This window comes from Phoxinus phoxinus, assembly GCF_949152265.1.
Source record: "Phoxinus phoxinus genome assembly, chromosome: 10".
Classification (NCBI taxonomy): Eukaryota; Metazoa; Chordata; class Actinopteri; order Cypriniformes; family Leuciscidae; genus Phoxinus; species Phoxinus phoxinus.
Genome location: NC_136885.1, coordinates 26387116 through 26414354, shown reverse-complemented (window position 1 = coordinate 26414354; position 27239 = coordinate 26387116). Strand labels below are relative to the sequence as shown.

Sequence of the window (27239 nt, the reverse complement as noted above, 5' to 3'; positions counted from 1 at the left end):
CATTCAGTCCAAACCCGTATGACTTTTTTTCCGTCTTTCTTGAACATGAATGAAGCATTATTTCCCATATAACGAGAGCATACAGTGGATGTCAACCTCCACAAAGGATAAAAAGCAACATAAATGTATCATAAAACAGGTTCATATGACCCGTGCGCTATATTCAATGCCTTGTGAAGTGATATGATTGCTTTGTGTGAGGAACCATATTCAATGTAGGAATATTTCTTTTAATAGTTGATATTTGAGTGTGTATGTTTGTATTTATGTGATGGCTCTGACCTTTGGCTGATTCTCCCTTCTTGCTGTGTTGTCTTCCTCCTCAAGGCTCCTACATGATGGTCAACTCCTCCCAGCATGCAGCGGGGCAGAGGGCTCAGCTTCTGCTGCAGACGCTAAGCGAAAACGACACGCACTGCGTGCAGTTCAGCTACTTCCTGTACAGCAGAGACGGCCACAGCCCGGGGGCGCTGCGGGTTTATGTCCGGGTCAACGGTGGGCCGCTTGGCATTCCCGTATGGAATGTCTCTGGCTCACGTGGACGACAGTGGCACCAGGTGGAACTGGCAGTCAGCACTTTCTGGCCAAATGAGTACCAGGTGAGCAACATTATGGTTTAGTGACTGCCTTCTCTGGTTGGTTACACAAACTAGGTCGTTTGTAAGTTATTCTTTCTGTCTGACATTGATTGATGTCGCATGCAGTATATTTAGGGATGTGTTTAAATGCTTAATTTACAAAATGAAGGATGTTTTTGGTCACTAGACGAGGGTAATGGTACTCTTCAAAGGTACTTTCAAGAATTTGTGTAAATACCATGGTATATATCAAAGTAATATTGTAATCCTACTGGAAACTGAAGCTGGTACTAGCTAGTCAAAGCTATTTATCAGTTGGCCTAAGATGGTCATTAGCTAGTCTAAAATGGTCATTAGCTATTCCAGGGGAGTCATTAGAAAATGCAATTTGGTCTTCAGTTGGTCTAAGATGCTCATTAGATGGTACAAACTACAGTAGTCATTATCTGATCTAAACTAGTCATTATCTGGTCCAAGAGAGTCATTTGTAGGTCCAAGTTGTCCAAATGAGGTCGAAGATGATCATTAATTGGTACAAACAGCTCATTGGCTAGTCTAAACTGGTTTTTAGCTGGTCCAAGAGTTGTTAGTTGGTCTAAGGGGCTGTTTACACAACACCATTTTCAACTAAAAACGTAAACCTCGTTATGCATTTTGGCCGTTCATTTACACGACAGCAACGCTTTGGGTTTCAAAGTGCAAGTTTTTGAAAACGGTCTCCGTGTAAACAACAAAAACACAAATCTTTAAAGACGATGACGTCATGCATATGCGTATTATGCGTTCAGTTTATAGTGTTTCATCGCCATCTAATGGCCTGGCAGCAGGATTCAGGGCTTTTAGTTGTTTTCGCGGATTCGTGTGAATGGGGATCGTTTTGAAAATGGCGTCCTCTGTACGCGGAAAACTCAAAGGAAAACCTCTCCGTTTTAAGCATATTGTTGTCGTGTAAACGTACCCTGAGTTAGTCATCAGTGGGTCTAAGTCTAAGATGCTCATTAGTTGGTACAAACTTATTAGCTTAGTCTTTGATGGTCATTACTTAGTTGGTTAAAGCTGGTCATTAGCTAGTGCAAACTAGCAAACCATCATGAACCAGCAATAAACCAGCTACCAGCTAGTCAGACCAGTTTAAGATGGTCAAAATGTTTATTATTGTTTTTTTTTTTTAACATGGCTGGTCAACAAGCTAATGTCCAGTTTAAACCAGCTAGAAACCAGCTATCACTTTCTAAAACATTTCAGAAATGTTGGATTCTAAGCTAATTTGTCATGTTTGCCTCAAAAATATGACTGACAGCGGTTGTAATCTCAATGGCAGACCTTGTAAACTGGTTTTTGACTACCGGTATGTGCCCTTAAAGTTGCTTTGACACAAAGATATTATATCAGAGCTCGACCAACAGTAGCATACACAGACGTCGATTATCCTCACAAAGAGGCATTACACAACCAGTGATGGAGCTACTGTCTTATTAGTCATGCCCTTTGCATTGTTTAATTAGCATTGATCTCGGCATGAATTTAGGTTAGTGCTGTAGGGCTTGGACAAGCCCACAATATAGACCAAGTCGATAGTGTTGACACGTCTTAGTCAACTAGTAACCTAATTTCCTTACTGTACCATTACGTACGAGACACAATCTACCATCATTGCTTACGAAATGACAGCTCATTCACGTCCCCCAAGCCAATCGATTGGTGTCAATGGTCGGTCTGCAATTGAGCAGACGCACGGGGCTTCATCCATAAATTCAATTTCTCCTTTCTGCAAACTCTGCTCAGCTGTCAGAAAGCAATTAAGTTGAGTAGTGTTTGCTTTATCGTGAACTGTCAATCTCTCCAACCTAATTAACTTTCACATGCCAGTGAAAAGATGTGGCCTTCATGTGTAAATAATAGTCCTCCCGCCAGTCAACAAGATGTGAAGGTGGAGGGGACATGACAATAGGGGGAATTTGTTGTGTTTGTGTGTGCCTACACAGTCGATTTGGCGTCGCTTCGAATTTTGCTGAGTGCACATGAAGAAAACCTATTTTTCACTATAAACCAAGGAATTCAGCTGGCTAGCATGAACCCATTAGCCCTTGGTATTGGATGGTTGGATGTGGTTCATAAAGCATCTTCATTGACGGCTTTAAAAAAAAGCTGTGTATGATTATGCAATACATTTTTGTAAGCAACATAGATGTCGCTAATCATTTGTTTTACCTTTACCTTTTTAGTGATGCACTGAAATTTTGGCAACCAAAATCATTCCACAGATGAAACGGAAAAATAAAATTTTTGGTCTCGACTAAAATAGTTTTGGAGAGCTGAAATCATTGACTAAAACAGTGGCTAAATCCAAAATCGCCCCCTATACCCTTATTTGTAGTGGTGTCCGTATCCATAGTGAACGTTATCGAGTCATTCTATCCCACATTGCACTGCAATAACGAGTGATGTACACTCAATGGCTGTCCATATTCGCTCACTTGTTTTCATTCACTCCTTCAAGTGAACTGTATGTTAAGACTAACATTGGGAATAGTGATTTGGGGTAGGGGTGATTTCGGATTTCACCATCTATTTTTTGCACATAATGTGGAATTAGGGAAATGTGATTCCCCCAATAACAGCACAGAGGTTTTGTCTTTTGTCATTAACAGTGAAAGAGTTTGAATGCAGAGTGGCATAGACATCTTGCTTCTGTATTTTAGAACCAGTGGCTGAACGACTGCATAATACTAGTTTGTGCATTTGATGAGGTGATGAGCTTTCTCGTTCTCAGCATAGTTTTCACACAACGGGGTGTCAGCACACTAAATCACACTTTAGGTCTGGAAGATGGCAGACTGTCCTAATCAATGGTAAAACCAGAGCTGTGCCACAGTCCCAGCGGGTGCCTCATTGCTAAAACCGAGCCAACAAGAGAGATCATTTAAAGCTCAATTCTTGCATTTGTTATATTTTGAGACCATTCCGGCGAGCTTCCATTCGACCCCTTAGCAGTCGCCCGTAATTAAATTCTCTCTGTTTATGTGTACTTAGTTCCTTTGTGTTTTTCTTTTGTCTTTATTTCTGCCTTTCCTTGGCACTTCCTGCTGACTCTGTTTAGCTTTTCCTGCAGTTTCTGTTTTGTGCCCTCATATACCTCCTTTCATTCATTTTGCTGCTTCTCAAATCCAGCTGGTGTCATTTTTCAGGGATAGTCTTGGGTAAGCAATAAGATACAGGAATAGTTCATCCAAAAATGCGAATCCTCGTACCATTCCAAACCTGTATGTGGATATTTAGGGGCTGTCGTGATCCAGAAGGACATCATAAATGTAGTCCATGACTATATTTCAAGTCTTCTAAAGCCATGTGATAAGTTTGCGTGAGAAATCAAAATGTAATGCATTATCACTTTTTAATCATTTAGATTCTTTCCTTTCAGTCCAAGTTTGCAGCTATCCCCCGTTTAGGTCCAGAATTTAATAATTGTATGTCATATTTGGTTTACATTTAGTGCAGTCATATGGTTTGTAGTCCTTTATGGAGCTTGACATCCCCAGGTTACTATGAACTGCAGGGTTTCCCGCAAAATATGTATGGGGTGGGGTTTGTCAGAAAAAGAAAAGAAAATTCTGTACCTCCATGAAATACCTTCAAGTTAGCCTACGTGTCGCCACCATACACATCAGCATAAATGCTCCTGATAAATTATTTGTTATTAAAGCATTAACATTCACAAACCACTGTTAATTTAACATAAAAGCAAGCAGGCTGCGTGCATGGTTTGCCATGACTGAATGTGCGTAAAGTGCGCTCCCTTAATAATTCCTAAAAAGCTGACATCAGTTCATCGCGATCTCATACATCTCTGTTATTATCAATGAAGCAGACTGCATAATGAATCTTTCATAATAACTACACTTTGTTTGTTATAATCAGAGGTTTGCCAGCATGCAGAATTCAGCACTAAACAAAAAGTCAGTTTTGAGCGGTGAGGGGATTCTATCTTAAATCTAGTCCCGCGCCGCACGTCTCTAGATCACAGGCCCGGCCCGAAGAGTTTAGCGGCGGGAAATATCGGCTCGGGCAGAGAATCTAAGCTCTAAACAGGACAGAATAACACGGCGGATATCGCTCATATAACATTTTTTTGACGACGTAGTTAAGGCGGATGCCTTAGTCCCAAAGTGCTGTGGGAAACCCTGAACTATTTTTGTTGAGAAAGATTTAAAAGATTCTACTATTGTTTCACAGTAAAAAAAAAAGAGCACAAAGGTTTGTAAATAAGGGAGAGTAATTTTTTTTCTTTTTCGGATTAACTATTTCTTTAAACTGAAGAGTGTGTGAAACATTGTTTATCACTTTAAGCCGGGGCACCCCCCAAGTGTGAGTACATAACAAAGGTAAAAATAGCTGTGTGTCCATCTCTCTGTCACCCTGGTCTTTTCCCTGGAACACAGAGTCAAACCCATGAGCTCTGTTAATTTGCCTTGAGGATGTGCTTAGACCTTTGCTATCAGACTCAAAAAAGCAGAATCACAGGCATGTTGCATGTCTCAATTTGTTTTCCAGTGTTGTCTTTTGTGGATTCTTGTCCGGTTACTGTGACTGGCTTTCCTATATTCAAGAGCGAGAATAAAACATGAAGTAGGTCCTCTAATAAGTCTTAGGCTAGTAATGTCTTCTAAGACCCTTTCAGCCTTGATGGCAGCCAAAATTGCCCAACAATTGCCTCATGACTCATCACAATAAGGACGAGAAGAAAATTGAACAAAACGAGTACATCAGAGAGAAAAAAAACATTGTCTGCAGTCATAAAGTAATACAAAATGAATAAAGCCAGAAATATATTAAGGGCAGCATATTGACATTGTACATTTGTGTTTCAGCCAGTAAACAAAAATAAAAAAACTCTCTGGAAAGCTTCTAAGAAGTGTTCTCAAAGGACAAAATGGCTTTTATCTATGACGTTTAAATATTATCCAGTGTTTGTATCAATAGCCTGTCTGGCTCATCTAGGAGTGATTGCTCAAGTTGAAGAGGTCCACTTCTTTTGAGAACATGATGACTTTGCTTTCACAGAAAGAAGTGAGTGTAAGAGATCAGATAACCCATACAACACTGTGATTTCCCAAAGCTAAAATCTGTAAACTGATTATTTTCATGGAATTAAATCCTTTGTTCACATAACAAGGCCACCCAGGCTAAATATCTAGTTGGAAGGAGCTAATAGCCTTTTTGTCTGACTCTTGTTTGGCCTTATAATTAAGGGTTTCACACTAACTGTTTTTTTTTCCTCATAACTGTAATGAATGGATTTAGCCGATAATAGATTTCTCATAAACAAGCCCACAGGTTGATTAATTTGACAATATGTTGTCCACACTGGTTGCTTCTTGCCTAAATTAAATGTTCTTTTCTATTATTAATAAAGTAAACATGGTGTTGTGTGCCATTCAGAATGTAACTGACAATTCCAATTCATAGATTGATCTTGAATTAATGTATATTACATTTACAGTGTAACTTCGCTGATTTTCACACTGCTTTTTATTGTTATAGTTTCGGTAGTAAATGAACAATGTTTAATTTTTCTCCGTGTTACATGGACCAAGAAATTCAGGTTAATTTGTCAGCAAAAGTTTGCGGGTTTACTAATTTTCTTTAAAAAAAAAACCCTACATATTTTTGTATCTCCGCCCATGGACATGGACAGCCCTTGGATCAACAGAGGGTTATTAACAAAACAGTTATTGTGTGAGTAGGTATTTTACTTAAAATTGTATCGTACTTTGTCTACTCTTTAAACAGAATTATGGTAAAAATGGGACACTTTTGCAAGTTGGCAACAGCTTTCTTACCTGTACGCGACTGTGTTTTCCTGCTGTTCGTGATCATCTAGTTCGCAATGTTGACTACAAACACAGAGGTTTTTCTAAATTTTGTGTTGTAGCATTCTCTCCATATTTACGATTCCTTGCAGCCTTTATCTATTGCCTACAAACGTGTTGGATCCTTCACTGGAAACGATAGTAACTCGCTCCTTGCTGCTAAACATTTACTCTTTGAATTGAAATGGTCAACACAATTAAGAATAAAAGTTTGCTAAGAAGTATTTCCTATTAAAGCAAGTTGTTTTTTGACTCTGGTAAGCGTATCCATAGCAGACTGGTGGGAGTATCCTTGGATGGCAACATGCCCAGTGCATTATGGGTGTCGAAGTTTTCCTACCTATTTGTCAAAAGGGAAGACAACAGCTCTGTTTACTCTAGTCCTGTAGCACCGATTGAAACTTTTTTCGCCTTTTTGCTGTATAGGCAGCCAAGCGTTATTGAAAAGCCCATTTTGCCAGCAGTGAAGTACCCATTTAAGGAAGTAGAGTAAAATTGAAATGAAATTCAGTGAAAAACATTCAGCTACTACAATAGATTCATTTTCCAGTATGAATTAAGTATATATTTCCACAAACTGTTCTAATAATCAAATTCAGTGGTCACTATACTGTTTACGATACAGTGATTATTACTACTATTATTCTTATTAATAATAATAATGACAATATAGAAATGTTATTATTAGTATCATCATTATTCTTATTGTGAGCTATATGCATTTTAATTCATATCATATACTTTTAATTATTTTAATTGAACTAACTTTCATTTTAATGTATACAATCAATAAAGTAGCTAAAAACAAGAAGATTTTTCAGTGCTTGACAATTTATGATGTTGTTGAGCAAAACAAAAATCTTTTCTGACTGCTCGGTTAATTGTTTTGATAGTATTGAACTATGTCACTTGAGAAATGGCTAATTATCATAATTAGTCAAAAGTAAAGATGTCTTAACTTCTCTCAGACTAATGAAGTTCCTGCGCTCTGCATTCGATTCTGTGTCTTACGAGTTTCGCAATGGGCTGTCCATCCCTATACATGTAAAATGAGACTGTGGCCTGTCTCTCGTGATATGATGGGCCCCCACGTTTATGTGTCACGAGATACCATATTTCCTGCTGTCTGTCGTGTCTGAACATCAATAGAGAGAAAGGAATGGAATGAAGGAAAATTGAATAGACAGAGATGGGGAGAGATTGGGATGAAGAGCAGAATGGAAATGGGTAGGGATCACCTTGAGTTTGAAATATTCGAGTTGAAATCTCCCCTGTCTGCCATGCTCGCTCATATATTTCTGCTGTTATTGGTGAAGGTGTAATAGATAGTGGGAACTTGTTATCAAATATTAAAGATGTTATCGGGCCTGCCAGGACTGCCAAAAAGAATCTAGCTTCAGCCCATCCGTACCTTTCCGTCTTACCCCTCTCTCTCTCTCTCTCTCTCTCTCTCTCTCTCTCTCTCTCTCTCTCTCTCTCTCTCTCTCTCTCTCTCTCTCTCTCTCTCTCTCTCTCTCTCTCTCTCTCTCTCTCTCTCTCTCTCTCTCTCTCACGGGCTTCCAATTAAATTCACATCACATCAACAAATCTGTGTCTGTGTATTTGTCTCTCGCCACGTTGAACAACAAAGCTGAAGCTACGAAAGAGTAATTGAACCTGACACATTCTTAAGAAAATGCACAAGAGTGTAAATAATAAAAATTGATGGTGGGCAGAAGAAAGAAATGTAAGACGTACGTAAGAGGACATTAGGCCAGATCCATTAATAATAATATCGTAGATGAATAAAATGCATTCCACCAGGATGGATTCATTGCATGAGCAGACGAGGTAGAATGCATGCTTTCGAGTTTCATTATTTGAAAATTTTCTTGTTTTAATCTGTTGACTGAAAACATGCAAATAAAGGGAGGTCTATAATACTTGGAGAAAGTCATACACAGCTATTTTACAGGTTACTTGTGACCCGTTGGTTGGATCATTCTGAGGAGAACATGTCCTTGTGAGCCTGGTTTGTTGGTGTCTGTCCTCCTTGATTGCGGTCCTTCACATCTATCTTTTCTCTTACTCTCTCTCTTTCTCTCTGAGCTCCTCTTGTTCGTTCTCTCATCAACGCCAACATTTTACTTTGTGCATTTGAACCTTTTCAACTGGTGCGTCTAGCTGTTTAAAATGTGTTTTAAAAGAAAGACATCAATAAAAAGAGTTCAACTAAAAGCTTAGAATGTGGATTTTAGAATGAAAATCTGACGTAACAAATCGTAACTACTGCAGTTTCAAGTCTGTTTCATAATTGATGTAATAAGATCATAGTCATCTTAAGTTTATGCATTGGGTTGGATTAAGGGATGTAGAATATGATCATGCAGAATAAGGCATTAATATGTGCTTATAAGTACTAATAATCTGCCAATATCCTAATCATATATGCATGCTAATAAGCAACTAATAAAGCGAGAATTGGACCCTAAACAAAAGTGTTACCAGAAGTTTTAACGTTTGATTTGTAGAATATACATTTAATCAAATTAACTTTCATTTTATGTATAAAAAATCAGTATGTTTAAATTTCGATGGCATTGTTGTAAAGTATCTATAAACAAGTTTTTTTTGTGCTTGACAATTTATGGTGCTGTTAAAAATTCTTTTAAAAGTCATTCAAAAAAGAAAGTCATTGAAAGAAATCTACATATTAGAGAATACATATAATTAGTCATAAATAATTATTATTCCTTTCATAATGATATCGCTAAAAATAGTGGTCATCATTTAAGAATAAAAATATTGGGGGCACTGTAACACAAAAAAAGCTAAATCGAGGGAGAAATATTTGTTTAAAATATTGATTATACTTCTATCTTTGTATCTGTCATGTGTAGTCTGTTTTGGTTTTGTGTTCTGTGTTCTGTTCTTGTTTTGCCAGTGTTCCTTTTGCTAGTTTGTGTCCATGGTTTTTAATTGAGTTCTCACGTGTTGTGTTAATCATCCCTGCATTTAAGCCCTGAGTTTCCTTTGTTCTAATGTCCGGTATCGTCAATGTTACGTTATTGTCTTTTCCTTTCTTTATCTCCTGCGATCTCCTGAGTTTGCCGTTGTGGATTTATTGATTAAAGACTGTTTTTTTTTCTTTGTGTGCTTCATTAATCCTTTAAAAACACACATATGCCTCTTTTGATCTAATCCATTGCAGTCACAAGTCTTGTTTATAGAAGGACTATAGAGATGCTCGTCTCCTTAAAGGATTAGTTCACTTTTAAAATGAAAATTCTGTCATCATATACTCACCCTTAAGTTGTTTCAAACCTGTATGAATTTATTTCCTCTGCTGAACACAAAGGAAGATATTTAGAAGAATGTCAGTAACCAGACAGGTTTTGGTTCCCATTGACTGCCATAGTAGGAAAAAAATATACTATGGAAGTCAATGGGAACCAAAAACTGTCTGGTTACTGACATTCTTCTAAATATCTTCCTTTGTGTTCAGCAGAGGAAATAAATTCATACAGGTTTGAAACAACTTAAGGGTGAGTATATGATGACAGAATTTTCATTTTAAAAGTGAACTAATCCTTTAAGGTTATAAAATATAGGGTTCAACTCAGCCCTGCATTGCCATACCCAGAAAGAGTCTTTTATATATTCATCATAAATCAGAGAGATTTGTTCCGTGAATAGTCTGCATGAGGGAAGTATAGCCACTGATTAGAATAAATGTGATGCGGGTAGATGATTTTAATAGCATAAGAATGCCTTAAAAGAAAAGTGTGATTTGGTCTTTTGTTTCGGAGGGCTGATGGCATGTCAGCAGCAGCACAACCGTGGAATGGTGAGGGAAATTCCAAAACACATTTCAGAGTAATCTCCCGTTGCATCATCCTGCAAGTCTGTTGTCAGTTTATTGTGGTTATATTGCAGTCCTTTCCAACAGCAGATTAAAGTTGTGTTACAGAGCCTGAGCCAGCGCCGGCTGTATATTCTGCTGTCTGGAGTCACTTTCCTCCTCTCTTCCCGCAAAGCACGTCGTGTTTTTTAGATCCCAATCAGAGACTTCACATCCATCTTCACGTATGTCGGCGCCGTTAGAGGTCAAGGATAGGTCAGGAACATGAAATCACGCTGCTCCGTGATGAAATAAGAGGCTTCTGACAGCCTGGAATGTTCTTCTGACCAGGTAATGGGGAAGTTGAACATGGAGTGAAGCGCCGCCATGACAGCTCTGAGAGATACTGCCGTCAACTAGTGCTACAGCTGCAAAACATACAAATCCCCTTCCACTGATAGCAACGCTCCTGGATAATTCGACCCATTTTTGACAGGTTTCTTCAACTTTAGGCATGTTTACATTTGCCGTTCAAAAGTTCAGGGCTTTCTTTTTGGAGAAAAATAATATATATATTCAGCAAGGAGGCTGCATAATTAAATTGATCAAATGTAACCATAAAGACAAAGTACTCTGACAATTTATTCCAATTTTTCATTTCTACCACCTTTATTTCCATCACATAATGTCATTAACCACAATTCAGAATTTGAGAGGGGGATGGGGGGGGGGGGGGGGGGCATATAACAATGTCTTCAATTAATAAATTCGTGTGAAAAGTGTTTAAGAGAGTAAGAAGTTAAACAAACTCTCTTTTATGATTGAAAATCAATGTTATTTTAGTTTTATGCTAGGTTTATTAATATTTTAAAATAGCTTTTATTTTTATGTTGATTTTAGTTTAGTTTTTAGTAAAAAAATGTTTTATTATTCTATTATTTTGTGCTTTATTAGTTTAAAAGAATATTGCTATGTAGGTTTTTCTTTCAGTTTTAGTTAGTAATTTCCTTCAACTGACAGTAAAATTATGTCAGGTTGTTGCCATGGCAACATTTCAAATTTTAATTTGGTTTGTTTTTCAACGAATATTTATATTTGATTCTATTTCAGCTTCTAAATGTTTTCAATAGTTTTAGTTAACGATAATAACACAACGTTCATGTGATTTTTGCTTGGTTACTAAACCGTAAACAAAAATAGTATATATATTTTTCTTTTTTTCTTTTTTGGAAACAATACCTTCAGGCGTGGGCAGCAAAGCAGAGTACTGTTGGAAGATAGTACAAACATAGCCTCTGCGCTCTCGATGTGTAATAACATCTCATCACTGTCGTTCGCACAATATTGATTTGATTTCATTACACTGGAGCGACCGTCCTTTGCTCACAGCCTTTGGCGAGTGTGAAGCGTCTCTCCCGGTCCCCGGGGACTCGTGCCCCTTACGCTCACATTATGAGCCGATGCGTCTGTGTGTGTGTGCGCGCAGCATACCGAGTGAGAGCCATGTGTCACAGTGAACGCAGGCCTCCTGATGAAGCCATTATTTCCTCTATAGGCCTCAGGGGCCCTTTAGTGAAGTTGGCATCCATTTTCTCTCTCTTTCTCATTCTCTTTACTTGCTTTGGCATCCGTTTTCTCGTTTTCTGTTCTCAATGACTGTCAAAACTTGTGCAAAAAGAAAACTCAAGAAAAAGATGCGAAATGCCAAAAAGATGAATGATGTTCTTTTCAGTGCAGTTGACAGACTCTTTCTTGTTTTCTCTCATTATTTCTTAATTGTTTCATTAATGTAAGATTAATGAAGCACAATGCAAATGTAAGACAATAATTAAAATACATAGCGCAGACAGCCCATTAAAACACTTTTTGTGAGTTTGATTGAAACTATTATGATGGTGTTTAATAGATACCACTTTGTGTTGATTATACAAGGCATCACTTATGTTTATTTATGGATTTGCACTGTATAACACTGCGTATTTAATCGTATTTTAATATTCAGCCTTAAAACAAGACTAATTTACTTGAGAAGCAAACTTGTGTAAGATAATAAGATTTGATTTTATTGGACTTGATTGAATAAGACTTGATTTCAGAAAATAAATCATGAATTAAGTGTATTTTTCCCCTTGATGATTTACTGCTTTGTGCAATCATTGTAATTTCCTTACTTCAAATGTTGAAACCACTCTGATTTTAAAGGCCAAATAAATATTTGCAGGTCATGTTTTCCTCTTTTTGTGTTTTCAGATATTGCTAGAGGCGACTGTGGACCGTAGAGGCTACATTGCAGTTGATGACATACTCCTATTGAACTACCCCTGTTGTGAGTAGCACACAACTGTCATTGTTGTCAGCGTGTGAGGGTGTGTGTGTGTTTAAGCAGCATGAAAATGTGAAGGACTTTTCAAATGGCCTTTAGTGTAATATTGTTATCGGCCTATGCTATTTTGAGCCAATTTTCTGGAGCAAAAAAAACAAAACAAAAAAACAAATTTACAGGATTGTGTTAAGTATTACCATATAACATTGTGTTTATACTAATGAAAAGCTGATGTTTGGCCATTGTTGCAATTGACTAAAAACTATTAAGCGATTAATAGAAATATTACAGTGTGTGTCATTTGCAAAATGTACTTCTCAATGGTTGAGAAATTCGATAAATAGATAATTATTATGATTGTCAAATGTTAATAGATTGATTTCTTAAATTATAAAGTCTGATATACTATTTATGCAACTCTCTTTCCCTGCCGACTTTTTTTGTTGCCAGTCAGTGGCAGCATTTTCAATCATTTTTACAAAACTTTCATGGCACCCATAATATTTTATGTTACATAGAATTAACATAGAATATGTCCAAAAGAAGAGAGCATCTGCTTTATCAAAAAAGAATAATACAAATAAATAAATAACACTTTTCATTAAAAAAAAAAAAAATCAACATTTTGAACAATCATGAGATGAGGAAATCGCGTTTTTGTCAAAGACAGCCCCCGGATCGGATTCAGAGGAACAATGATCAAAACATAGATGGAGTAGATCGAGTCTACTCTAGACACAGTCCTATACATCTTCCTGGGTTCCACATTTCATACGGTAACGTTAGGCAGTTTTGATTTATATGCTGTTTAATGTTTGATGATTGAGTTATTTTATATGTGCATATCAAGCAATGTTTCTGCTTCTTCGCTTGTGTTTTGATCGGGAGATGCTGTACTCTTTCAGAAGATGCGTAATAGTGCAGCCTACCATATAACTGTGAAAACATGGATAGCCCGAACATTCTGTCAGTGGCGGGGAAGCGTTGTGTCATACTCGTAAATGATAGAAAATTCCGTCAATAGTGGGGAAAGAGTTAATTATAATAAATTATATAGTTAAATGTATATTTCCAGCATGCACTGTAGAAATTAACATCAGCCATTGACAAAATCCAGATGGTTCAATCACTGTTTTATAGTTACTTTTCTAACACGAACCATGGCGCTGTGAGATTTGCATTGCTCTCATATACAGTACAACCTTCTCAAATACATCTTCCTATGCAGGTCCAGTTCCACACAGATCTTCCTGATGGATCTGCAAGCACATATATTTTGGATATCAAAGTCACTTTTGTACCCAAATTCACCTTTCATCATTGTTTCAGAACAGCTTTTAGTTCAGCAGGATACGGTTACATGGTTTCTTTGATGATGAAAAAAAAAATCTAGTTTCCATCTTGTGTGAAAAGTCTGAGGAACAAGTCTCTTTATGTAGACCATGTCACTTCCCATTCCAATGTTAGGTCACAAATGTCTGTACACACTGTCTGTAGCATGATTTTGTAATATGAATGAGTCAGCAGTGCAAGTTCAAAGAAGTTTGTCATTTGGATAATGTAAACCAACAGCCAAATAACTATTTAGTCAACTAAACGAGACGCATAACAAATTAGTAAGCTCTTTTTCTCAGGAGGAAAGTCTGTGGAAAATGGGCAATTTTTTTTACACATTTTGTTTGAGGCTGAGTAAATACTATAAACTGGCCCTGGTATTTGTCTTTCTGAACGGGTGCATGATGATGCTGTATGGTATTGAAGAATCCTTTGTTGCGCATACAGTAGCAGCTACATCACAATGCCCCGTTCACTTTGACGTGTTTATGGCCTGTTTAATCTTTGAAGGTCTGAATGCAGTAAATTTTGGCTTGCAATTCTGTAACCAAAGCTGGTTCCACAGTGACTAAACACCCTCTGGCTCCGCCTGCTACTGTAGCCACGCCCCAAACTCTCACCATTGGCTGAGCTGGAAAGAGATCTGAGCTAATCTTAATGTTTTGATGATGCTCAATGTGTACACTTTTGGGAAAGATAAACCCATGAATGGCATACTAATAGTAGTAAATAAACAATGAACTTGGTTAAGATAATGCATTTTAACATAAATCTTATATACTCTAATCAAGTCTCCATTTGCACTCTGGGAGTAACAATGGAGGTATATCAGCTATCTCAGTTATTTTTATTTGGGTTTAACATTTACTATTCAGTGCATGCATCAGTATGCTGCATATGTACTGCATTAGTTAGTGGGAAGCTGAACCCTGCTGGTTGCCGGCATGCTGAGATAGCCTGCTAGCTGCCGGACATAGTAGAAAACAAACAGATCAGAGTAGGGAGGAGATGTTGCGAGGGAATGTGTGATGTGTTCGGCCCTCCAGTGCAGTGAAGACTCCGTGTGTACGGAGCTGGGATTTATTTTATTGCAGAGGGGGAGAAGTAGAAATCCTTTAAACATCCCTTATCCAGCAGAGCTAGATATTTGTTTTTGTATGCTGACTGTAGACTGGAAGTTAAAGTTCTAATGGTTGTATTGAAGACTGTGTTGTTTATTAAAATCTTTCTATGTATGACTTACTGGCTGTTTAAATGACTAATTTTGGTAATTGGTGTCAGATAAAGACTTTAAGGGACAAGCTATTTGTGCAAATTATTTGGCTTACAATCTAACCGTGCGTTCACACCGCCGCCGGCGAAAGCGGCAAAATTCGCTCTCGCCACCCTGCCAACGACGATGTGAAAAGATTCCTGGAGGCTCTGATGCTCTGACGTAGATCGAATGCTTGGTCTTTTTTTAAACTTTATTTAAAGGGGCCACAAAACTAACAAGCATGTCGATCGTTATTTTCGAACAAATTGATAGATGGAAAGAACTTAACAATTATAGTGACATGTTTGCTAACAAAATAAACCAATTAAAAGGCATTTGTGTGGTGTAGCTTTTGTGTTCATGGTTAAGTGCTATTCTTATTTGCATTCTCGCTGAAAAACAAGCGTTCTAGCGCCAAAATCTTGCCTATAATAGTGTTGCGCGCCTTATCAAATTCAAATGATCAACCTCTCCTCTATTTTGTTTGGGAACTAATGTGGTCAGAACCAAAGTTTACACTGCGTTCCCTCGAATCCTCTCAAACGGAGCACTTCTACATTCCGATTGGTTGCCGCCGAACCGCGTCATAGTGGCAGTGGCAAGGAACCAAATCTCAATCAGCTGACAGAATGGAGAAAAAAAACCTTGGGAGAAGCCAGCCTCAGTCGGGGGGCCAGTTCTCCTCTAGCCAATGAATGAACAGTGTATGATTATAGGAAGATTTGTTTGGATTTTTTAAAGAAAATGTATAATTTTATTCAGCAAGGACGCATTAATTTGTTCAAAACTAGATATATTGGGCAGACCCAGAATCTAGAATCAACCGGTAAGTTCGGAAATTGCTAATTTCTCATGCGTATTGCGTTTTAGGCCATGTTTGTGCCTACTTTGCATAATTCCTTTAGTGAGTCGGGTGCTAGAACAATGCAGACTGCGTGTGCAAATAATAAATGATGGAGCGGGTGCGATTCTTATTCATTCTTAGTGACTCCTGCCTAATCTGACTGGCTTTTATTAAAACAAGCTGCTTTATACGATAACAGCACGTCTGTATATTTATTTGAGAGATGCAAGCCTTTTCTAGGGCCGATTCAATAGGCTCCGTCAGCGCAATTATCAACTTGTAATGGCTTCTGATGTGCTGAAATGTGTTTTAGTGACCAGCCGATAGGGATAGGTGGCACATTGCAGAGATGCGGTCTTCGCTCCAAGTTAACAATCCCTTTCACAACCCCTGAGGGACACCTTAACGCTTTTAAGGCTTCATAAAACTGTAGTGATATTTATACATATTTAAACAGAGAAAACTGACAAAGTACTATTAGATGGTAATAAAGTGCAATTCCAAACAAGCAAATCAACAGATGCTGTGGTCATGACGGCTCATCTCTGCTGAGTCTCCTAACACCCTCTTCCTTCGCCCCCCTCCCCACTTCCTGCAGGCGGCAGATGGCATCATCTAAGCCCCACTGTGCACATTAAATAATTAAAACTCTCATCAGGACCTGGACACACATTGTCGTGAGTGGCATTGCGCCAGACTGCGGAAATCACCGTTTGGCAAGACGAGTCAAAAAAGGAAAGGCCGGCAAAAGAGTACAACGAGCGAGAACGAGAGAAGATTTCCTTCTGTTCTTGTGTATTCTCTACACATCATAACCTTAGTGTTGTGGCAACTGCAATATCTATTAATCAAAGTCTTCAGGACTCAAACGAGCATATTTAATAATGTAGCTGACAGATTTCCAGTCCCTTTTCATAGTTCCTTGCCTTGTGATTCATGTTGACTCATAAACACAAGAATTGAGCATCACACAGTGGAATCCACACCGAAGCGCGTGGCCACCCGTCGACTACAAACAATGCAGCTTGGGCCTCCGCCTGGTTTTACAAACCAGATAAACAATATACGCTCAGAGTGGAACAGCATTCTCATAGCCTATTTATCTGCTTTGATTGACAGTTTTCAGATGTGTGCAGTGCGGGTAGGCGGTTTACGGTACTTTATATACATCCTTAAGAATACGTTTTTAGAACTCCAACACAAGCCTGCATATCTAACCAAGACAGCCTTTTTACAGTATGAAACCTACAGTATGGGAGAAATATATTTTTTAATGCAACCATTACCGTGCCAATAAGGGAATTAGCCAAAAATTAAACAAATACACATGGGAGATTGTAATGGAACGAAGCAACTTTGCAGCTCAAAAGCATTAAAACGGTTCTTTTAAAATAAATCCTTGTATTGTAGGGCAAAGTTTTACAATTGACTGCGCTTTAGTTATTCTTGTAGTTGTGGCTACTGAATCAAAAGTCTTGCACATTCACATAAAATAGCTCACTTCTCCATTGTAAAATAAGGTGGATATCGAAACCATGGACAACTTTTTTTCAGTATGTGTGTTTTTAATTAAACATGCATGTAGTTGAATTGGCGGGACATTAAACGTGATTTTCATCTCTTATCACCATGCAAACAGAAAGAATTCAGTAGTTCAAAATATTAAATTATACATAAACTGTACGCTGTTTAAGTTACAAGCAAACTGTCAGGCGTGCAGGGCTGGCTGCGGTTCCCTTAGGAGCTCTCCTCCGCTCTCAGAGACTAAACACTGTTAAGCTATTCATGTTGCCCGAGGGCCTTTTTACATCTGACACCCTTTCAAAGAACTGATTTTTAAAAATCGCTTATACATTCGCAACTACTGTAGAATGTGCAAGCCATATTTAATAGAACCTAAGCATTTATTGGTTTGTTTACCTTTTTTTGCTTTTTGCTCTTGTCCACCTTCTTGTTTTGGTAGGCTTCCGGACTTCAATGAGTAGTGTATCTTCTGCCACCATCAGGCTCTTAAATTGGTTTCTTCATACAGTGTATTTTGTAATATAATGTGCAGACAATGAACGTAACATCTTGGCTGAACCGTCTTTTCATAGGGGTGTTTTTGTGCACTTTATATAGCATACTGTAGCAATCTTGCACCTGTATTTTCTTAAAGTATTTCTTTATTTTTATCTATCCTATCCATCTATTTCTTTCTTCTTTTTATCCTGTTTAATCCCTGACTCTATATGTTCAGTTGGAAAAAAAAAAGTCTTCAAATGAATAGATATGACTTTTAAATTCAAAAGGTCATATTTTAGTTTAGTTGAACTGAGATTTCGTTTAAAGGGAAGGAAAGTACCAAGAACCATATATGCTGGAGGAAGATTATTTTAGAGCTTTTTATGTCATAGGATTTATCAATTGTCTCACATACAGGCAAGGAAACAACCCATATATGGACACAGCGTTTAACTAGCAAGTCAAACTGGAACAAATCAACATTTCTGGCCACTAAGAGATTGTTTCCCTGCATTTGAAGTCCACATGAAACAACGTTCACAAACGCATTTTGCTTCCAAAATGTGACACGTTTGATGGAAGATAGAATATTTAAGTGGAGAAATGTTGGGCAGGACTTGACTGGATTGTAAAATGTGGGCGTTACGTACCAGAAATGAGCCAGTTGGTTCAGGCATGATGTTGACCATAAAGGGGCCTGAAAATGTCAGCAGAAATGGAAAGTTTATATCAGAAACATGTATTTCAGTGTTGACTTGTTGTAAAGTGTGAAAGTGTGGTCAGCATCACTGCGGACTACTGTATGCACACTACCATTCAGAAGATTAGGGTTGGTAAGATTCTTTTTGATATAAATTAATACTTTTATTCAAGCTAGGATGCATTAAATTGATTAAAAGTAACAGTAAACACTTTTACATTGATACAAAAATATTTTTGAAAAAATCATATTATTAAGGCTGTATGTATTTGATCAAAAATACAGTTTAGCATCATTACTCCAGTCTTCAGTATTACATGCGCCTTCATAATTCATTCTAATCGGGCTCATTTGGTGCTCAAGAAACATTATAAATTTTGAAAATTCGATACGTTTTTTCAGGAATCTTTGATGAACAGAAAATTCAAACGGACAGCATTTAAATATTTTGTAACATTATAAGTGTCTTTACTGTCAGACTTTTGATCAATTTTCATCCTTGCTGAATAAAAGTATTAATAAAAAAAAAACTTACTGACCCCAAACTTCTGAAGGGTAGTGTATGCTAATAATCTTCTTTTTTTCCCGTTAGTTTGGATATTTTGTTGTTATTCTGAATCCCTTATATATCTGTGCTCAGATAAATCTCCTCATTTCTCGCGCTTGGGAGACGTGGAGGTCAACGCTGGACAAAACGCCACTTTCCAGTGTGTAGCTGCAGGACGTCCCTCTGAAGCCGAGAAGTTCCTGTTGGAAGTGAGTATAGATTGAATTTTATGGAGGTATTTTTAGTGAGTATAATCATGTTTTTGCAAATTCTTCTTTTTTATGGAGATCTTTAGCAATGGAATAATCATCTAAAGGCTGAGGTTGCCATCTGTCGTGACTTACTGAAAGTCAAAAAAATGTGCACCAAATGTGCTCAAAGCACCTGAATGTTACCGTTTTAAAAGGGCAGCATTCTTAAGTAGGGCACTGTAAACTTTTTGGTTTAAATTGACTTTGTTCTAAAACTCCTATAGTTCCTCAGATGCGATCAGAGAGGCCATGTTTATGAAATCAGAATTAATTTGTCTATTTGTCATTTATTTTTCAAACAGAGCTTTACTTGACAACCTTTCAGTTACAGTACATTTCCGATCTTTAAGAAAATTAGTTGTAAACTGTAAATCCTCAAAAGCAAAGCCATGTAGAGATCACTCTTTCTTCGTCTGCCTTCGTTATATAATGTAATTGTTCTGAGAGTATTTTTAGGATCTAATATGGTCTTTGGAAGGAACGTTTCCAACTGCCCTCAGAGAGCTGAAGTTTATGGCATCAAAAGGGGGAATTGAATTAAATGAATGATTATGTCACATCAAGGTCAAGGAGAGATGCCTGTGGTTACAAGCTGTCACAGCGACACAAGATTTTGCAATAATCAATGTCCTCAAACCCTCTGAAGTGCTCATTCTTCCCCTAAACACAGCAGGAGATATATGATTCTGTCTTCACTTCCATTTTATATGGATGTTTTCTTACTTCCTCTGTCTGTAGTTGTAGCGGCAGCCTAGTTTCTGCCTTTAATCATGGATATCGTACTCTGTAAATGCCCCCCCCCCCCTTTTTTTTTGGCAGCTGTGGTCCTTACAGGCATTACAGTTTGACATTTTGGTAACCTCTATATTTTACGGTTTATAGCTGTCATTAAGTGTGTGTGTGTGTGTGTGTGTGTGTGTGTGTGTGTGTGTGTGTGTGTGTGTGAGAGAGAATGTGTACTTTAATGGGAAAATATTGTTTAACTAATGATTTTTAAAAAAAAAATCCCATAAAAGTATGCATGTAATTTACAGAGAGAAGATAACATTTAACAAGACTATGAGGTCAGTCATTTTTGTGTGTATATATATATCGTACATGTGTGTAATTTTATATGTGTGTGGTACGTATGTACACAATTTTTTTTTTAACTGATACCAAACAGGGGTATTGTTCAAATGTATCTGTAATGTGTGGCATGTTTAGCACAAACAGATTGTCCCCAGCTCTCTTACTGTATGTTGTTCCTACGTGTTTGCCTGTCTGGCAGTTCACTGAATGTGATTGCTAGGTTGAATAAAGACAAAGTGGCCCTCAAAGCCAGATGATTGTACGTTTGGCTTTGTTTTATGCGAACCTCAAATTTGCAGCCATTGCCCACACATTACCCTTACATTCAGGTCTGGTTTGTGTGGTCTTGAACCACATTGAAAGCCTAAACACTTTAGCAGCCCCATAATAAACAAACACACAGTTGTGTAGCAGCCGCTGACCTCCTTCTCGAAGTGCTTTCTGTTCGTATGAGTGCACTCTCAGTGCTCATTTTGTGTCCTTGGTATTCAGAGAGGGGAAAATGCGAATGCGTTGACATCTTGGATGGGTGCTATTCACACCACTGTCTCGCTATGATTACCTGAGCCGCAGTGAAAGGTTGCTGCTGCTATCAAGTGTGGTTTTGTATGAGAGACGTGTCTGGTTCCTCACCAAGCTCCACGTAGCAATTCCCAAGACTTTTTGGTCCTTATTATTCAGTTGAATCATATTTCAGTGTCCAACTTTTATGGCTCGTCTCTCAACATAAATTTAAGCTTTTCACGGTCATTCATCTGCATGAAATGCCGTCATTGCTGCACTTACGGTAGTACTGTATACACACGAGTACGCATGATCATGAATTGGAAAGTGAAAGTAAAAAGCGAGATTGCATTCGAAAGCGATTCCAATGCCCTGCATATTGATAGCGTCTCATTGATGCCTGCATATATATACAATATGGGATATATATGCAGGCTCATTGATGCCTGCATATATATACAATATAATAAGTCAGCAGCCATATCACCCTGTAGTCCAAGACCGGTTGCCCACTGAAGCTAAGCAGGGCTGAGTCTGGTTAGTACCTGGATGGGAGACTCCTGGAAAATCCAGGTTGCTGCTGGAAGAGGTGTTAGTGAGGCCAGCAGGGGGCGCTCACCCTGTGGTCTGTGTGGGTCCTAACCCGGGATGTCTTTCGGAAAAGAGTAGGGATGTAACCCTGGCATCCTGGACAAAAATATGCCCAGTGGCCTCTGTCCATCATGGCCTCCTAATCATCCCCATATACTGATTGGCTTCATCACTGTCTCCTCTCCACCAGTAAGCTGGTGTGTGGTGGGCGTTCTGTCGCAATATGGCTGCCGTCGCATCATGTATGTAAATGCTGCACATTGGTGGTGGATTCCCCCTTCTATGTAAAGCGCTTTGAGGTCTCAGAAAAAGCGCTATATAAATGTAACAAATTATTATTATAACCCAACTGTTGCGAGAGAACATTAAAATATATATATGTTTTCCCGTCCCTTTAGGGGTTCATGCGTCAATTTCTTTCCGGACATACATAGTATTTGGCTTCGGGCACATCCCTAACTCTTATGGTGGTTTTATAGTGCTTTTTTATCCCTTTTGGAGCTTGACAGCCTGTTGTCACTGTGATATATGTGTGTACCTTAAAAATAAGATGCATAATTGATAACTTCGTCAAGTAATTGGGCAAATGCAATTTTAGTCTTGTTTTGGCTGAGTATCTGAGTTTAATGACAAATGGCTTTTTCTCAGAAAAGTGCATTGCTCATTCAGTGTTTATATAAGTACTTGGCAGCGTATGCTTGGGGAGTAGGCTTTAGCGTGTTTTCATGTTTTTCTTCTTTTCTAGCGGCACAATGGTGAAGTGTCCTCAGGTGGTTCTGTCAAGCACTTGGGCCGCAACCGCTTCGCAGTGTCCTTTCAACTGGAGGACGTCCAGAAGCCAGAGCAGGACCTCTACCGCTGCGTCACACAGTCCTCCAGAGGCTCCGGCGTCTCCAACTTTGCTGAACTCATTGTCAAAGGTGAAGAGCTTGTTTTCTTCCTTTCTTTTGTCCTTTGTGTCTTCGTTTTACTGCCCATAATGCGCACATCACAGGATAATGGGATGGTTAAATCCATGTCATTGTATTCTTTTTCTATTATAGCCTTGCATTCTCACATCTTAGGCTCTTTTGTTCTGAAATGATCAGTTTTGTAAAGTGTGTGTGTGTGTGTGTGTGTGTGTGTGTGTGTGTGTGTGTGTGTGTGTGTGTGTGTGTGTGTGTGTGTGTGTGTGTGTGTGTGTGGTAATGGTAATCTTTATTTACACAACCTCATGTTGTTTCAAACCTGTATGCTGCTTTTTTCCCGTTTAACACAAGAACATTTCTTTACATACACAAATAAAAAAAAAAACACCATAAAGTAGTCAAATAAAGTCATACAAATTAAATTTAAGTTGTTTAAGTTGAATCTTCACCTCCGCTGCAGCTAAATTCAAATACAATAGGGTGCAGATTTGATATGATTGACACCCCATCTACATATTGCTATGTGAATAGGGTGCCATACTTGATTTGAGAGCTGCTCTTGATCTGTTGCAGATTTTCAATGAATCACATTTTTCTTTACATTATTATATGTAGTCCCTTTTAGAGCTTGAAAAAAAAATGGCATAAATGTTTGAAATGACACTAGGGGTAAATAATGATCATTTTCATTTTCTACTATCCATTTCGATCGGAATCTGTGAGATTCCATTTATTTGTATTTATAGAACAGTATCAAGGGTCTAAAGTAGTACAAAACATTTCCTGAAAATAATCACGATGATTCAGCATCGTATTTAACCAAAGCAAACCTCCTGCCTTTTTGAAATTTCAACCATATAACTTGACACCTGCCCATCAGCCTACAATGGCAGCTTTCTGTGCCCACCTTTAAACCCCGGTCAGATTGATATCCCCCAAGCAAAAAGAGAAGTCAGGGGTGCAATAAGGATAGGGTTGGATGGAGACACGTGGGTTATTCAGCTTCCATCCTCAAGGCATACTGAGAGAGGCTATGAGACAGCACCATGCTAATCCTATTGATAGATGTAGCGGCACGGATTATGGCGAATTTAGAAATACGGCTTTACTGTATGCCACAATGTGACCTAGAAGCACAGCATTATAAAACCTTCAGGCTGTTTTTTAATGCAGTCATAACAAAACTAGAAATGAAAAATCACAGGTAATACCCTCAGAGATCCTAAAAGAGAAACTTCGAGCTATTCAATTATTTTTATTTCTCATACTGTTTTATTTATTTATTTAATCTATTATTTAACAGTATTATTTATTATTTAAAAATAAAGGATTATTTTTGAGTCCTAATGGGTTTTTATTTTATTTTTATTTAATTTTTCTCCTAAAAGAAACACCCTTGTTGTATGGATGGCACTTTCCCAGCAGATTACTTTGTAATTGACATGTTATTCTTGCTTGCGATGCTAAAGCGATTGTAAGAGCGTCTGCTAAATGCCTTAAATGAAACCATATCACGGGATAAAATTGTAAATGTTCTCTTGATCTTGTCATCAAATTCAAAACTCATTTAACATGCACTGTTTTTAGGGTTGTCTGACTAATCAAATGTTCAGCAAAGTGCTCAGATACAAAGCGCTTGCTCTTGTGGCACTTGTCACATTGACTCATTACAACTTCATCATTATATTTTTTTACCAGAGCTGTAGGCAGAATCCACTCGGGAACATCGCAGTATGAAGCACAACTTATAATGAGACCCGCTTGCATCTGTGCCTCTATGTTACAGAGCTTTAAAGCCATTTCAGACTATAGCTGCATTCCCTCTGCAGCGTGTTATTGGCATTGCTTCCTGATGGCTTTTACTTCGACAGGAGGTCCTATTTAAAATGCATTACTGCACCTCAGTTAAGCACGGCAGATTGGCCCCACCAGACGAGTCCATAAAGCTATAGGCCCACGTTCTAGCGTGGCAGCGTTGATGCAAGCTCATTACGCTCACCTTAGATTTTCCTTTCCCCTCGCTCTGATCTTCTCCTTGTCTTTTCCAAACTGCCCTCCCACGCTTGCCCCCGCTAACGAGAGGCTAATCAGTCCTTTAATTAGCTTGATCAACTCATTTCACAACCCACTGTTCCTCAATGGGCCCATAGATTACATAGCAACAGGGCTAATGCAGAAGAGCTAGAGGGCTAATGAGAATTGTTCTCAGTCAGTCCGTAGGGTTCAGATCTGTTTTTCGCAGTAACTCTGAACTCTACTCTGGCGAAAGAAGCTTTCTCGGGGTGGAATTAATAATCTGCCCTAACCAACGCTGGATAGAGGGAGAATCATAAAGAAAAGGCGGCCAGTTTTTATGTCTCCTCTCATATGAAAGTGGAGTTTGAGTTGGCTTTATATTATTCTTTATTATGCCTTTCTCTGACAGACAAGATGAGCTTTATTACTCGCTGCCATCTCATATCTCTCCCAGGAGAGGCTTTCTTTGTCCCTAGCTGGATATTTGCAATCTGCAGCTGGCCCTGAGAGAGAAAGCTTGCAGACACAGCAGACCCGAAGATTAGTCATGGGAAAAGCCAGCACTGATATCTTTTTTTCTTCATTGGACCCCTCGCTTCCATCCTTCTAAATCAATTTCTCTCACTAATTGTTTGATAACTCAAGACCCTTTGAAGCTCTAGTGATTAGTCAGGGTTTAAATATATATATATATATTTAAAAAAAAGTTTTACCTTGCAAATCAAGAAGATTTTTTTCCTTGTTATTCTGGCTACCGTGTATCTGCCCGCCAAGTTCCTCAGGGTGCTAGATATGAAAATCTCACATTAAATAGCATGACCTTGTATCTGACGTTCTTCCACAGTCTACAGTCTTGCACATCTGTTGGTTTACTTATAGCTCTCCCTTGAGGACCTGAAAGAACCAGCTATTGGAGGTTTAATGTGCATGGCCAGATTGGTATTTTAACCCTTGAACCTGGCATTTAAGTTGTACCATTTTGAACCGCAAATGTTCTTTCACCTCATGCCAACTGTTGTCAAGATAAGCTTAAAAACTGGGTAACATTGATTAGACTGATTCAGGTTAGAGTACTTTAAAAAAAATTCATATATTCCTTCTGGGGGTTGCTTGAAAAAGGCAAAAATATGAACATATTTTATTAATTCCCTGAATAGACTTTTACCATAATCTTCTCTCTGTTTCTATCACAGTTCCCCCATCTCCCATTGCTCCGCCCCAGCTGTTGAGAGCAGGCTCCACGTATTTGATCATTCAACTAAACACCAACTCCATCTTGGGCGATGGCCCTATCATCCGCCGGGAAATCGAATATCGGGCCAGCCAGGCACCCTGGTCCGAGATCCTTGGAGTTAACATGGTTACATATAAGCTCTGGCACCTGGATCCAGATACGGAGTACCATATCAGTGTGCTGCTTACTCGGCCGGGTGAGGGTGGGACCGGGCCATCTGGACCACCCCTCATCAGCAGAACCAAGTGTGCAGGTGAGTGACCGGAGAACTTCACCCTCATTACGAAGTCTGTTGAAAGTAGATTCATTTAATGTTGGAATGACTGTGATGAGAAATGTGATGATCTCATTTCACTGTGATGAGAAATTAATGAAAATATATTTCCTCTTTCTAAGCTTTCCATTTAATCTTATGTTGGGAGAAAATCAATTAAGAGCTATATTTATATTTATAAACTAGTGGTCAAAACTTTAGAATAATAAAAAAAAAAATATATATATATATATAGATGTTTTTTAAAAGAAGTCTCACGTGATCCTTTAGAAATCATTCTAATACTCTTATTCGGTGCTCAAGAAACAATGTTTTAAACAGGTGTTGCTTAATATTTTTGTAGAAAAAAAAAAGTATTATTAAAACTATTATAATTATTCAAATGACTATATTTCAAATAAATAGTGTTCCTTTGCCTCAATCTATCTTGCGTGTTGATGAATCCTGAAAAAAAAATTATCACAGACTTTCCTCAAAGATTTTAAGCTAAATATTAAGCAGCAAAAATCTTAACTATTCCAAACTTTTGATTGACACTACCAGAATATTCTCCCGATTAAATTCCATTAAAAACCCATATTGATCAACCACTAATGGAACAGCATGTGAATTTTGTCAAGTTTTTAATGCCGGTTCGTAAAATATATCCAACTCACTTTTTGAAAAAGTGGATGATTAATTTAAATTTAAATGTTCTGAACCGAAACTGCGGGCATCTCTCCTGTGGCGCCTTCTTGTGCCTGTCAAAACAAACAGTGAGGGGTGCGGTAATGCAAGGTTCTACCTGCAAATGAGAGTCTCTGCCACGTCCAGCTGTTTCAGAACTGGAAAGGGTGTGATTAGGAAGATTGATCCTAAAAAGAGAGTGAAAATGCAGGTTGAGCATTCGCCCCTGGACCTGGTCAACATGGTAATGGTCACCATTTTACGTCACATCGTCTTATAAACACACACACATGCTATCACACAAATCATCGCCTTCCTTTTTAAATGACACCTCACAATCATTCCCAGCTTGTTCTGGAAACCAGACACCTACCATTCATCAGCCAGCAAGACAAAGAGAGGCAGCCAGGTGAAACCCGGAGAGCGGAAGAGCATGACTACACAGGAG

General features: G+C 38.3%; 1 protein-coding gene across 9 annotated transcripts in view; it reads left to right on the top strand.

The window, feature by feature from the left end:
* The window catches only part of ptprub (protein tyrosine phosphatase receptor type Ub), a 215085-nt gene that overhangs the window by 116529 nt on the left and 71317 nt on the right, over positions 1 to 27239 (top strand). For all 9 annotated transcript variants that reach the window (XM_079625169.1, XM_079625170.1, XM_079625167.1 and 6 more), the window contains exons 3-7: positions 328 to 599; positions 12519 to 12594; positions 19370 to 19485; positions 22439 to 22613; positions 25811 to 26104. In XM_079625169.1, the coding sequence (XP_079481295.1) occupies positions 328 to 599; positions 12519 to 12594; positions 19370 to 19485; positions 22439 to 22613; positions 25811 to 26104 (933 nt within the window). The remainder of the gene's footprint in view (positions 1 to 327; positions 600 to 12518; positions 12595 to 19369; positions 19486 to 22438; positions 22614 to 25810; positions 26105 to 27239) is intronic.